Genomic DNA, 15,199 nt, shown 5'->3' on the forward strand with positions numbered 1-15,199 from the left:
TCAAAATAGTTATGAGATTTTTAAAGTGAAAATGTGAGTGGTGGACTTTTTAAGTGTTAAATATATTTCCTTTCAAAAAAAAAGTGTTAAATATAATAATTAATTTTAGTATTTTTTTTAGAGATGTCTGCGGGGGATCTAATTTTTTTATTAGGGGATCCGATTAATCATAAATTTATAAGAATAATTTTAAATTTTAAATTTTAAATTAGAGCTGAATAATATTTTGATGCAACTTTAACATCGTTTAAATGAGTATATTACAATGTTAAAAAAGTAAAAGTTAAACACGATGATCTCTTAATATTTCTCTTTTATAATTTGAGGTTGGACAATAATTGTAGGTTCGATAACTAATGAAAAATCAAACATCCATAATAAAATATATTTTCGCATAAAACGTTTCATTTACTTAAATAATACTCTTTTCGTGTCATTATATGTGATACAAAATTTTTGAGTATATGAATTAAGCATGAGGTGTGAACTAATTAAAAGTGATAGGGTCTATATTTTTTTTAAAGTATAATTTTTATAATTTTGAAGAATAAATAATTTATAATGGGACAATCTAAAATAAAATATATGTCACTTATAATGAGAAGCACTGAGCAATGACTAAATTCGAAGTGAGCATTCCAATCTTCTAAATTGTGTGGAAGGAATTGCAAACAAAGCATTGTTGTTTGAGTTTCAATTCTACAATGTATAGATAAAAAGTTACATTGTTTAGAGCATTTCCAATGCATTATGTCTTAGAGGGGGTCTTAGATGGTGGTTCCCATCTAAGACACACCCATCTCCAATGCATTGGGTCTTAGAGTGAGTTTTAAATTTTCATTTCCACAAAATTCACATTTATACACTTTAATCATATTTCTACACTTCTATTTTAAAATTAAATATTTTATTAAAATTAAAAATTCAATATTATATTAGTTAAAATAAAATATAAGATTTTAAAATTAAAAATATTGCAATAGTTAAAAATTAAGTGAAAATGAAAAACAAATTAAAAAATTACTAGGATTTAAAAAAAAGAACAAATATTTAAATAAAAAATTAAAATCAAAATTAAAATTAAACCCTACCCACCCCACCCACCGCTTTTTTTCTTCCTTCTTCCCCACCCAGCCGCTTTTTTTCTTATTTCTCCCCCATCCTCTACAACTTGCTTCTCTATTTCTCCCCCATCTAATTTCTTGCTCACAGTCACAGTCTTCGTCCTCTTCACAGCATTTTTTTTTAATCGCGCGTGGAACGCACGATTACCCCAATCTCTCCCCAAGCACCGGTGCTAAGCTTCGCCCCGGCCCAATCTCTCCCCAAGCACCGGTGCTAAGCTTCGCCCCGGCTTCGACCCAGCTGAGGTCTCCAACGAGGCAGCCCCTCCAGCGACCCGGATCGACACGGGTTTTAAGACCCGCGTTGGAGATGCTCTTATATGTTTGTTAAAATCGAATTGCTCATATGTAAGACATGATAAATCTAATCTAACTATATATAAAAGCTAAGTCACACATCAAATTTTCTTCCCACCTAATCAATTGTCATGTCTCGCAACATTTTTACATTGTTGCAAGTGATTCAACTCGATTTAATTAATCAAACGTGCTAGATTTTAAGTTTGCATAATGGCCATGTTCTAATAACATTAAACATGTTATAAATTATAAGTATGAAATAAATTCTTTAAATTTGACATAGTAATTCACCGAGTTCCCCAATTCTACTTTTTTTTAGGTAAACTGTAGAAATATTATTAAGATCAGCAGAGACATCCAAAAACTAACCCCAATTATTGGTGGTTCAGTCCATACATGAGAGTTCACAAAATCCTGAGCATACCGAGTAATAGTATAAGCCATGAGATAAGCTCTAAAAATAAGTTCTAAGAGCTTATAAGCTCTCAAAAAATAAGTTCCTCTATCCCGACTTATTTTCTCATTATCTTACGAGCAACACTCATTTACAAAAATAATTTACCTATAAATTTTTATTTTCATCCTATATCATTCTAATTTCATATTTCTTCGATTTTCTATCTCTAACAAAGATTTTCTCTCACTAACTAGAAATTCTCTATCTAGCTTATAAGCTTAATTACCCGTACACTTTGACAACTTATAAACTCTTAAAAAATTACATCTTATAAACTCTTAAAACATCTCTAGAGCTTATAAGTTCTTTAAAATAAGCTTAGCCAAACACGCTCTTCTCATTCAAATCAAATCCACTTTGAATTGTCAATTTATGTATCGTTCCAAATGAATTATTATCATTTATCAGTAGGTAAACCGCCTCATATATATATATATATATATATATATATATATATATATATATATATATATATATATTGCCGATGACAATAATATTCTCTTGTATTTTAATATAACCTGCAGGGACAAGGAGCAGCAACCGCAGCCATAAATTGCAGTGTGTCTTCACAGAAACGCGATAGCTGGAAATGAAAAAAGAGAACGAAATGATACAACTGTTGGGCTTAGAATCTTAGGCCCATATTGCAGCTGCCCTACATTAGTATGGATTTGTTTAGAGAAATGAGCTAACATAATTTTGTTTTTTAGTTCCTCAAAAGTCCTTGTTGTGATGGAGATGTGTTCCATGTTTATAAAATAAAAAAACCATCTTCATGTTTAATCCATGTACCATTTTAACTAGTACGATTTCCCGTGCGATGCACGGCGAGTATCAAAATTAAACGACATCAATTACTCAATAAAATTCTGAATTTGAAAATATAAATTTTCAATTTTGTATGAAGTGTAATGACAATTATAGTTATTAAATAATTAAAAATGTTTTGATAATGAAAAATAGCATTATATTATTATAATTATATAGTATGATGCATCATAATAAATAAATAAATAATTCACAAATATATAATAAAAGAGAATATACTCCCTCTTCTATTAAACTATTATAATTAAAATATAAAGTATGGTGCATCATATTTTAGATAAAGTGGGTTTTTCATACAATTTCATAAAATAAATAAAATTTTAGAAGATTGGAGTGAATTATGAACAAGATATTTATTTATTTATAAATTGTACCAAATTATAATAGTTTTAAAAAATATCATTATCTTTTATATTTTTTTAATTATTAAACTATTATAATTTTCAAAATTTATATTTTATGATTTTTATACCAAATTAAAGATTTTGTCATTATCTTTAATTTAAGATGCATTAGAATATCTTTCCACATATCAATTATAACTATTTTTTTTTTTAGAAAATCACTAAAATATGAAAGAGTGAATAGAAGAGAGAGAAATTGTATGAAAAAAAATAGTGAAAAATGTATGATAGGGAGAGGGGACAAAAAATATGAAAAATGCAGGAAAGAGAAATTCTGACAAGAACAAAAACTGATGTTTCATATATATATATACAATAATATATGTCATTGAACACTTTATATGATTTCCTTAAAACAATAATATATGTCATTGTTTTATAAACACTAAATAAGCTTGTTATAGAAATTACATTTTTTTTTTAAATTACAAGAGGTATCTGAATATGATCAATCATGCAACCCGCACGCAGGCGGAACCTCAACACCACCCAATAGTGGAAAAATATCACCGCACGTAGACGAAAAATGCCCTACGTGTGGGACCTCAACACCGCACGCAAGCGAGAATACAATACCACATAAAATGGGAAAACATCACTGTACGCAGACGGAATTGAACATAAGTTTTTGGGTGTCTCGGCTTTATCACTAGAGCAAGACCTTATCGGTGAAATTACATAATTCATTTTGAATAAATTCAGCTTCTACATTATCGATATTATCCTCTTATTGTTTTTTTTAAAAAAAAAAACAATTATCCACTTATTGTTGTTAGTGACTTATTCTTATTATTTTTTATATGGATCCATTTATTTTGATGGATAAATTCATTATGAGAAAATGAGGGATAATAAAAATTACCTTTAAATGCCTCATTTTTTTCTCCATATTTTATTATACAAAAGAGAAGTTCATCATTTTTCCTTCTTTATTTTCATTTCAAGGAGTTTCACTTTAAGGAGAGATATTAATTGAAGTGAAAATAAAGAAGGAAAAATAGTGAACTTCTCATTTGTATAAAATATGAAAAAAGAAATAAGACATTTAAAGTCATAAAATTTTGTTATTCATCATTTTCTCATTATAAATTTATCAATCAAAGTAAACACATCCAATCCAATGTGAACAAAAACGAGCTACAAAACTACAGTTTTAATAAATCAAACGGTGATGATAAGTTTCAGGAGTAATAATACCTGAATTTAAAAATGAACTTGGATTGAAAGTAAAATATGCATTTTCATCAAAATAATACGAATATCTGGAAATGTTTCAATGTGCAATAAATCTAATGTGTAAAATAACAATATAGAAAAATAGTAGTAGTAATTGATCGGCAATGAAGATCCAATTTCCAAATTAATTCAAGGGAATCTCAACCCATTGACAGACATCTTTTGACCAGTAATCCAAAAACTACAAAATTTCGTGTCAATAAGATTAAAAATAGTCGAGTTTTATAAATTTTTGAGAATTATTAGATTTTAGGAGATGAATGGGTTATTTTATTTTGGAGATTTAGAAAAAATGCAATGGTTTCCTTTTAGATTGAGACATGAATAGTAGCCCCTTAGTTTTTACCCATTGCACCTTCAATTACGTTTCATAGGCCATTTGCTTTCACACACAACACACACTCTTGACTTCGTTTCTTCCCTTCTTCTCCCGGCGTGACCCCTCTCTCTCTCTCTTCCTCCGCTCTCTCTTCCCCCTCTCTATCGCCTTTGGGGTCGCCCAACTGCAAATTCCTCAAAAACCCTCATCCAGAAAACCCCCTATTCCAAAATTTCCCCGTCCAATAGCACGCTGATTGCATCATCAATGGCCGCGCCGGAGCTAGCTCAAACCGACCCAGAAGGAATTGAAGGAGTCCGGATGACATGGCTGAATTGGCCGCGATCCAAGGTGGAGGCGTCCAAGTGCGTCATCCCAATCGCTGCCTCAATTCAGCCGATCCGCCCCCACGTGGATCTGCAGATCCTGCCCTACACGCCGCTCCGATGCAAGACATGCTCCGCCGTGCTAAACCCCTTCTGCCGAGTTGATTTCACTGCCCTCATATGGATCTGCCCCTTCTGCTTTCAGAGGAACCATTTCCCGCACCATTATTCCTCGATTTCGCAGACGAATTTGCCTGCCGAATTGTACCCCAATTTTCCCTCTGTTGAGTATTTGATCCCGAATTACCAGAATCCGCAGAATTTCAACCCTGCCGTGACGTCTTCTCCGATTTATTTGTTTGTTCTGGATACCTGCATGATCGAGGAGGAGTTGGAATTTGCCAAATCGGCGCTGAAACGGGCGATTGGGATGCTGCCGGAAAATGCTATGGTTGGGTTTGTATCGTATGGCACGCAGGTGCAGGTGCACGAATTGGGGTTCTCGGAGATGTCAAAGGTTTATGTTTTTAGGGGATCGAAGGACATATCGAAAGATCAGGTCTTGGAGCAATTAGGGCTTGCTGTGCAGGGAAGTAGGCGGGCTGGTCCGGGTATGCAGAAGAGTGGTGGTGGACCGAGCCCTGTGGCTGGAGCTGGAGCTGGGCCAAACACCGGGATCAACAGATTTTTGTTACCTGCGTCTGAATGCGAATACACACTGAATTCAGTAATGTTTCCTTTCCTGCTATCTGCGTATTATGTCTTTGGTTTGGTCTTGCGGATCAAGTTTGAAGCCTGGATATAGTTGTTGAAAATAAACGTGACTTATTATTCAGTAATTGAATTACGTAGTGGCAGTTTGGATCATTGGTTATGTCAATCTATCTATTTGTTTGACTGTTTGTGGTGCAGTTGTTGGATGAGTTGGTGACAGATCAATGGCCGATTGCGCCAGGTAACAGGGCATTGAGGTGTACAGGAGTTGCGCTGAGTGTTGCCACAGGACTTCTAGGGGCATCAACAGCAGGGACTGGTGCAAGGATGATTGCATTGGTAGGGGGTCCATGCACAGAAGGTCCCGGATCGGTAAAGCCTTGAATCTTTACAAATCAGCTACATGTTCTTACTTGCTCATGATTTTAATTGATGTTGTTTTACGCTTTTTATGCTTCCCCCAATCAGGATCTTTTATGTGATAAATGGTTCTTTGCTTTTGGTGCTATGTTTCTATATCTTTTTGTTTTTCCTTTGAATTGGACTTCCAATAAACTCCTGGCAATCATTTTTCTTGGTTCTTTGAATTGAAACTGTTGTGGCTGTATCAATGCTGCTATAGTTTACAAGTTGAACCAATACAGACAAGCTCCAGATTAAATAGTGTCAATGCAACTTGCTTTCTGAATTACTGAGAAGATATTTCATATGTTCAACAAAAAAATCGGCCTTGCTACTTTGACTTCTTTTGATCTCTCTGGACCTGATTTCTCCATAGAAGTGGTGGAATTGGATTATTTTTAATGCTTTACCTTTTGGTTTCTTATTTTCTATATTGTTTACAAACATACTACTTACAAGGCATAGCTCCGCCAAATAGTTCAGCTGTTGGGCTGGCCTAAGTAATCTTCAGAAAGATTCATTCTCTGGGCCCTTGAGACACAGCAGAGTGACTGATTTAGTTTTCTTGGTTATTAAGATGTTCAAATCCAACCATAAACCCCAAAACATTAATAAGGGGTTTTAGTGTGAATTTCTTGATGTTAGTCACTTTAACTTTTCACTGCAAGATCTTCACTGCAAGATCCTTTGCTTAGCTTTGCTTTATCTTTTCAACTGTCCATATTTTTGTGGTGCAGTTATTTATGGGAAATTAGAAAAGTAGACATTTTCTATGAACTGTGAACTGTTACTTTATGGAAATAATTGCCATTTTTCTATGACCTACTAATCGTCTCTTGGGACGATCTCCTAGGGGTGGGTGCAATATTTTCCATATAACCGAGAATATGAGCCTATTCTATCAACTAAATGATGTAGGTTAGACATTCCTTTTAGTTTGTCATCCTTATTTTATCTTGTGCTCCCGTTCCATCTTATCTTTTGGCAGGCAATCCTACATTATATACTTGCAAACCATTGCCCCCCTTCTCCAATCATCCAATTCTCCCTTCACTTTCCATTGTGGCGACTGGCGACATCTATTTGGAAAATCAATGAAATTATGATTTACTTGCAGTACCTTGGAACTGTTGGTATATGTTTCTTCATGATTTGTCCGTACCTATGGTTTATATCTTTCATTGTGAATCTCTCTCTTGTATATTTATCTCATCATTACTTTTGAGGCTGGTATGGTTGTATATGTATCTACTAAATCCTTATTCAGTTATTTGCAAACCAACATCTGGAACTGGGAGATGCTATCTGTCTTGCCATCAGTTAATATTTACCGACTCTTATCCTATTTTGAAATGTAATGTGTATAGCAATTTTTCAATGGACTCTAGCAATGCTGCCTCTACCATTTTGAATCCTGTATGATTTTGTTTGGAAACCGAGGTGGTAATAACAGTGTTCTTTGGCTTGTAGATTGTCTCAAAAGATCTGTCTGATCCAGTCCGTTCACATAAGGATCTTGACAAGGATGCAGCACCTTTCTTTAAAAAAGCAGTCCATTTCTACGATGAACTTGGAAAACAGTTGGTTAGTCAAGGCCATGTGCTGGACGTCTTTGCCTCTGCTCTCGATCAGGTTTGCAGTGGTCAACTTGACTTTGTCTTTGTATTGCTAGATCTTGGTTTGTGTTAATTGTATATTTACTGTCATGCTATACATATGTTGTAGATGAACTGTAGAGGTTTATGTGAAACTGAAAGAAATTGCTGTTTCAAATTATTGATTTTCTGATCTCTCTATCATCTTTTTGGAGTGAGGTTTCTTTTTGAAGTGAGAGTACATGTACTGGGGATGGCAACTTGGCATAAAAAGTCTAATGTATGCACTATTGGAGTCATACTTGAATACTTACCTATTAAAAGGAGTACTCCTATCTAAAAATTCTCGCCCGCGTTCCTTTGTATGGATATCCTAGCATAAATCTCCATGTTTCTAAACTCCCCCAACCAAAATACATACTCAGAACTTGTTTTTGTTCACCACTAGTCCGTACTCTCTGCTGTAGAGGATATATTAAATACGCATATCTCATTTTCAACTTTGATGATAAATACAAAAAATGGAGGGGGGGACATCTTCTTACATTCCTTGGCTGACCCTTATTGAGCACTGCCTTGACTTATTTAGGACTTGATGCGTCTAACACCTCTACAAGATTCCGATTTCAACCATTCAAGGCTTTACTTAACAGTGTAAGTCTTCAGGTTGGGATTGCTGAGATGAAGGTTGCCATTGAAAAAACTGGTGGACTTGTCGTTCTGGCTGAAAGTTTTGGCCACTCTGTCTTTAAGGATTCATTCAAGCGCATTTTTGAAGTTGGAGAGCAGTCATTGGGGCTTGCATTCAAGTAAGTTGATGCAGTCACATGTTATCAAAGCAAAGGAGGATATACTATCTCTTATTTCATAATCACACCGTTTTGCCTATTTTATAATTTATATATTTGTATCCTGATTATGCTGTTTCTTGTTTGTCTTATTTTGAATAATATTGAGTTCAGTCTAATACATTCAACGCATCTCAGATTTGCGTGTATTAGTTTGCCATCAAATTTGAATCGAGCCATCACTTTTGCAACATTTGACATCTGGGCCAATGTTAAAATATCTCTGACTGATTTTCTTCTTTGCCATTGAGCCATGTTTCATTGGCTTTAATATATTAGAAATATTTTCTTTACTATCAAATATGTTCAGATTAGCAGCCACTATCTTTGTCTTGAGGTGAAATATTGCTTGATTGTCTGATTTCTGAATCTAATTTGATGATGCATGAATAAATCAGAACATTATGGTCATTTCTAACATCTGAATTAATAATCATTGAATATTTTTAGTGGTACGCTGGAGGTCAACTGCTCAAAGGATATAAAAGTCCAAGGAATCATTGGTCCATGCACCTCACTTGAGAAGGTTTTCAATCCAAACTTCTTCTTACTGTATTTGGCAGTAATTTGTGTCAGAATCTAATTCTAGTTCTGTTTTAGGTTATTGTTTTTGGATGTTACAATGACTTGGTACTGATGTGAGAATCTTTTGTGCAGAAAGGGCCTGCTGTAGCTAGCACAGTTATAGGACAGGGGAATACTACAGCTTGGAAGATGTGTGGCCTTGACAAAAGTAGTTGCCTAACTGTTTTCTTTGACGTTTCGTCTAGTGAAAAGTCTGATCCAGCAGGGCCAAGTCCTCAATTATACATACAGTTTCTAACTAGGTAATGTGGAATCTTTATGAGTGCTAGAATTAAGACTATAACCTATCAAGTATCTGAATGAGCTCCAACTAGTGATACAAACTTCTGTTGGTCTTTTTTCTTTTTTTCTGTTTTTCAATTTTTTTCCTACCAATTTTGTAATCCAAGATGGTAATCCTAGCTCTTTCTGTCTTGATGAAGATGTCTGTTTCCATCTTACCAATTTGTAATCCCAACCTACAGATGTTGAACTGTAATATAATTTCTTTTCTTTGGGATACAGTTATCAAAGCTCTGACGGCCAGATGCGGCTGAGAGTCACAACTGTTACACGACGATGGGTGGTGGGCAGTGAGGTTGGATATTTCTTCTCTCTCCCAATCTTTTACTTATTGTCTGGGAAGATCCTTCAACATGGAAATGTGGGTCATAGTTATTTATTGATGCATATGCCTCAGTCTATCAAGAGCGTTCAAGGCTACTTCTGTGAAGTGGTGAACCTAGGCTCTAAGGCATGTGGGTCAATGAAAATTGCTGTAGGGTTTGGTTCTCTTTCATACATTTCAATGAGTATAAGTTGCGCTCTTAGATAGTAACCTTATTTGTAGAAGAAACTAAAAAATAAAAAAGAGCTCATAAGTGTGAAAAAATTGGGAAAAGGGAACCTCTAGATGATAAGGATTTTGGTGAAGAAGAAGAAGATGAGGATATATGATATACTCCCTACATCCACCAAAAATTTGCCACAATTTCTTTTTTGGTCCGTTTACAAAAAAATAGCCACTTCCATTAATAGTAGTAGGGTTCACACATTTCCACTCACATTTAAAGTGAGACCCTTACTCCACTAACAACTTTACTCACATTTTATTAAAACTCGTGGCATCCACAATGTGGCAAATATTTTGTGGACGGAGGGAGTAACATATTTTAGGAAATTTAGTTGTGCATGTAGGAAAGTATAATTTATTTATTGGGAAATAGTCATGGTTTAATGTGTTGTGAACATGCTTCTTTTTAGTTTTCTTATTATTGTTGTTAACATGTTTTCGGAAAATATAATTTATTAGTTGCGCACGTAGGAAAGTATAATTTATTTCAATGAGTATAAGGGTGCATTGTTACTTATTTTAACATTTAGCATGTGAATTAATCCTTACTCTTGGAATAATGTTTCTGTTATGGTCAAATCGCATTTGTGATGTTTTGAAATGTAAGCGGTTTATGTTCACTGTCTTTTCGTTCTTGCAATTATTTTGCAAATATGAGCTTATAGAGTTGAGTGTCCAAATCTATTTGATTTCAAACTTAGTCGTGTGCTTTTTAATTCCAGTAGGTAATTATGTTGGACCAGTATGTTGGATCCTATTCTTCAGATTTAGCAAACTCCAAGTTTAACCTTGAATATTTCTGGCTTTGGCTGAAATTCTTCCCTATTTTCTATGTGCCTGCAGGATTTAGTTCAAGGATTTGATCAAGAAGTCGCTGCTGTAGTAATGGCTAGACTAGCTTCTTATAAAATGGAAATGGAGGTAATACTTGTCCCATATCTTTGGCCTAAGATCAAACTGGTCCTATGAATATTAAGGGAAAAAACCTAGTTTTTGCTATGTTTGGCTATAAATGTGGCCATCTCACTCAGAGATAATGGTTTTCTTCCGCTGGGGCATTTGAAAAGGGGAGATTGATATTACTGTACTGACAAAATGAAATATGTGAAATCTGGGAGTGATTGAGAAAACAAATAGTTGAATTTGGAGGATAATAGCTACAAGAAAATGTTAACAGGACTTTGAAGATGGACAGAAGATAATCAATTGGGTTACCAAGTCTCATACATATGATTTTTATACATTTAAGGAACAATATGTATACCAGATAAGATCATTTTTATACTTTAGGGATGACTTTTCCCCTGTACTTTTCTTTTCTTGCTTGATAAAATTAGTTCAGTTATATTATGAACAACCAACCCTTTACTTTTGATTATTTTTCAAATATTAATAATAATATTCATTATATGAACTTATTAGATCTGAATATAGTTCGTCAAGGGTAGAAAGAATAAACAATCAAATTGGTTTTTTAGAGGTCGAATTTGATTTGATTCAAACTTATAATATCATATAATTTATTGCTTAGTAATAATAATCTACTTGGTGAATATGTTATCAGGAGGGTTTTGACGCGACAAGATGGTTAGATAGGAATCTGATACGCTTGTGTTCCAAATTTGGGGAATATCGTAAAGATGATCCCGCCTCATTCACTTTAAACTCCTGTTTTTCATTGTTTCCTCAGTTCATGTTTAATCTGCGACGGTCGCAATTTGTACAGGTGAATTGCTCTCAGTGTTTATGTTTTACTTGTTCATTTTTATATTGTGTTATAGTTCTTAATCTCTCTAGTTTTCCCTTTCTCTCTAGGTGTTTAACAATAGCCCGGATGAGACAGCCTATTTCCGCATTTTGTTGAATCGGGAGACTATAAGCAATGCTGTAGTCATGATTCAACCATCATTGATATCATATGCATTTAATTCACTTCCTGCACCAGCTTTGCTTGATGTTCAATCCATTGCAGCGGATCGTATTCTCCTGCTGGACTCTTATTTTAGTGTTGTTATTTTTCATGGAATGACTATAGCTCAGTGGAGGAATATGGGCTACCAGAACCAGCCAGAACATCAGGTTTGTTTTAAATTTTGGTTTTTTTGGTTGATGAATGCTGTTACATTTGAACTCTTTAGGTAGATAACTAGATATCCTATCGTTTCCTCAATTGAATTTAAGCTTTCTATCAAATGTGTGTATTAAAATTCTGGGTATTAATTTTTTCCTGATTTGGCTGTCTTTTCGTGTGTGTAAAATGACGCTGAACACAGACTAGGGAAACCTTAGTGCACAAACTGCATATTAGCTTATAATGGCTGATTTGCTCCTTTTTGTGGAGTATTATTATGATTATTAATTTGTCTTTGGAAGATGTCTTATCTATTCCATCTTGTCCTAGTGGAGGCTTGATTCTTGTACAGCTTATATATGGAGTACTGTTGGATTAAGAGAATTATAGTTTATATTGTCCTCAAAGAGCTTCTGATCCTTGCTTGTATTGTAACGATTGCAATTCCTAGTCCCCAGAATTATGCTTTGGAGTTCAGTTCTAGGTTTGTTCATGCGGTTTTTCTCTTATTTTCTTCCTGTTCCATTCCATAGTTTTCCTGGTCATAATCATAATATATGTGGAGATCACATCAAACATCTACACTAGCTAATGTTACTTTTCACACAATTGCTCTCTTGTATTCTTCCTGTACCAATTCCTTGGTTTTCCTGGTCATAATTGTCATCTATTGGAAGTCAATATCTTTCTTCTCGTCTCTAGACATCTACAACAGCCTATGTTACTGTTCATGGTTAGTATTCAGTCCACAGAGATCATAAGAGGCTTCATTTTTGCTGCGTTACATTAGGTTGATATTGTGTTTCCATGCATGAGAAATTTTTCATGTAATAAGCCTTCCTGCATTCGTAGGGTTTTGCTATGTTATTACAAGCTCCACAAGAGGATTCCCAATTAATAATTCGTGACCGTTTTCCTGTACCGAGGCTCGTGGTCTGTGATCAGCATGGTTCTCAGGTAATCTTTACCTCCTGATAATATTTAATCTACTTTTCATGTGTCTCGTATGGGAGTTCTTTAACTTATGATGAACAACTTTCCTGATTGAGTCGAATGTGATACCATATTCTAGCAAGCCTCTTACTGTGGGATGTTAGGTTGGTCTGATTATGGTGTCTATTTGTTTATTGAATCGGAAAATTCTGGTTTCTTTAATTTGTTTCCATCTTTAAATGTGTGGAAAATGTTGGCAACAGGCAAGGTTTTTGCTGGCAAAGTTGAATCCCTCAGCCACCTACAGTAATGCACAGGAAATGATGCATACTGGTTCAGATGTGATCTTCACTGATGATGTGAGTCTACAAGTATTCATTGATCACCTTCAGAGGCTTGCTGTCCAAGCTTCTTAAGGACGTGATTCGCCTGCTTGATGATTTTCTTGGAGTGAATTATGGCTCTTCTAGTTGTTCATGTTTGAAACTATGCCTTATTGTCGTCCAATTGCGAGAATGAGGTTAGACCCTCAGTGTTTGAACAATGAGTAGTTGCTTTGCTGCTATTCCTTTCGGGCTCGAGAGGACTTTTGCTTCATTGGATTCTGAGGTGCTCGCGGAATTTGTAACTTAAATAGTTATTGGATAAACCTAAGGGTATAGTTGTAAGTTAAAAAGTGACATTTTTGTATTTGACAGGATTATATATTGGTAGTTTCTTCCCATTATACTCGTTCTTGTGAATGACTAGTTGCATTTTTGGTATTGAATTTGAGGATGTGATGCCATTTCTATTTGGCTAATTTTAGGGACTGCTTCAATGTGCAATGGCTTCTCTTCTTGCCTTGGTATTCAGAGTATCATATTGTTGTTTTTATTTTTTACTCTTGTATTTAATTGAATCAATTAAAATTAGAAAATAAAAACAATAAAATACTTCTTAATATTCTATTAAGTTATTCAATATAACTCACTAAATTCTAAAATATCTTTATTAATAGAGTACAATAGTAGTAGCCCATTGGGATTATATCAAAATCCAATGATTTATATTAGAGGTGGTCTTGGGTACAATCGAGTTGATCCGTATCTAGATCCCGACCCGTATCTTAATCCAAACTTGCATCCTGACTTAAATTCGTGTAAATGACATTATTCGGTTATACAAATGACATTGCATGTAATTGACATTATTCTGTTATACAAATAACACTGCGTATAAATGACACTATAACATTGTATATGACACTTCCTGTAATTGACACTATAATCTATAGTAATAGAAAAAGTGCATAAGGCATCTTAAGGCACAACTTGTGGATTGCCTATTTTACTCCTATTATATATTTTATTTTAAAATTATTTTACATATTATATATTCATAAGAATATATTAATTCATTGGATATTACACTAAATCAATGTGATATATTTCTATAGCTATTGATAAGGCTTATAATAAATATATTCATCCAATAAATTAATAAAAGTAATGAATTAATAGATTTTTTAAAATACTAAATTATCAAATAAAATAGCATTAATTACATATACAACGTATGTTCTTTCTGCTAGTATTTAAAACAACACTATAAGATTGAAAATAACACTATAACTTTTTAAAATGTTACAATGTCATTTATATAATCAAATAATGTCAATTATAAGCAGTGTTATTTGTATAAATGAATAGTGTCATTTACATGATTTAAGTCAGGATGCGGATTTGGATTAGCATGCAGGTCATGATCTAAATACGGGTCAACTCGAGTGTACGGTACACCCGAGTGTATAGGTGATTTTGTGTTTATATTATGTGTTTGTTATAAAAGATTATGGGCACGTTTGATAGTATGTCACATTATCTCACATATTAATTATATAGGGACAATTAATCCATTATTGGTGTGATTAATTATTTTAGTCTTTTATTTGATAGAAAGTAATTAATACATGTATAACTTGTTTTCCGTGTTTGATGCATTCAGCTATAATGCTTATAATATGTACAAATGTAAGGCTTATCCCATGAAATTACCATATTACCCTTCACTATTTACAATATTGACCGAGCAGTCCCTTACATAATTGGGGGAAAATGAAGCCCCAAAATGGCGCCATTTTTTTCAGAAATTAGGGCGCCAAACTATCAAAGGAATTAGCCCTCCAAAATTATTAATGCTGGTGTTTCTTCTACCTCGGTTTATTTTCGTTCATCAACTCTCTG

General features: G+C 34.0%; 1 protein-coding gene across 1 annotated transcript; it reads left to right on the top strand.

Annotated features, from left to right (window-relative positions):
- Positions 1 to 4,654: 4,654 nt before the first annotated feature.
- LOC130992556 (protein transport protein SEC23 E-like) lies at positions 4,655 to 13,701 on the top strand. The gene is made up of 12 exons (XM_057917232.1): positions 4,655 to 5,721; positions 5,907 to 6,080; positions 7,581 to 7,742; positions 8,372 to 8,514; positions 9,004 to 9,079; positions 9,211 to 9,380; positions 9,643 to 9,715; positions 10,814 to 10,891; positions 11,535 to 11,696; positions 11,786 to 12,049; positions 12,894 to 12,998; positions 13,238 to 13,701. The coding sequence occupies exons 1-12, from the start codon at positions 4,936 to 4,938 to the stop codon at positions 13,388 to 13,390; spliced, it is 2,346 nt and encodes a 781-aa protein (XP_057773215.1). The 5' UTR covers positions 4,655 to 4,935; the 3' UTR covers positions 13,391 to 13,701.
- The last annotated feature ends 1,498 nt before the right edge of the window (positions 13,702 to 15,199 follow it).

This window comes from Salvia miltiorrhiza, chromosome 7, assembly GCF_028751815.1.
Source record: "Salvia miltiorrhiza cultivar Shanhuang (shh) chromosome 7, IMPLAD_Smil_shh, whole genome shotgun sequence".
NCBI lineage: Eukaryota > Viridiplantae > Streptophyta > Magnoliopsida > Lamiales > Lamiaceae > Salvia > Salvia miltiorrhiza.

Coding starts and splice junctions, on each gene's coding strand:
- LOC130992556 (XM_057917232.1), top strand. CDS start 4,936: ATGGCCGCGCCGGAGCTAGCTCAAACCGACCCAGAAGGAATTGAAGGA. Junction 6,081..7,580: donor GCACAGAAGGTCCCGGATCG/GTAAAGCCTTGA, acceptor TTTGGCTTGTAG/ATTGTCTCAAAAGATCTGTC. Junction 9,080..9,210: donor CATGCACCTCACTTGAGAAG/GTTTTCAATCCA, acceptor TCTTTTGTGCAG/AAAGGGCCTGCTGTAGCTAG.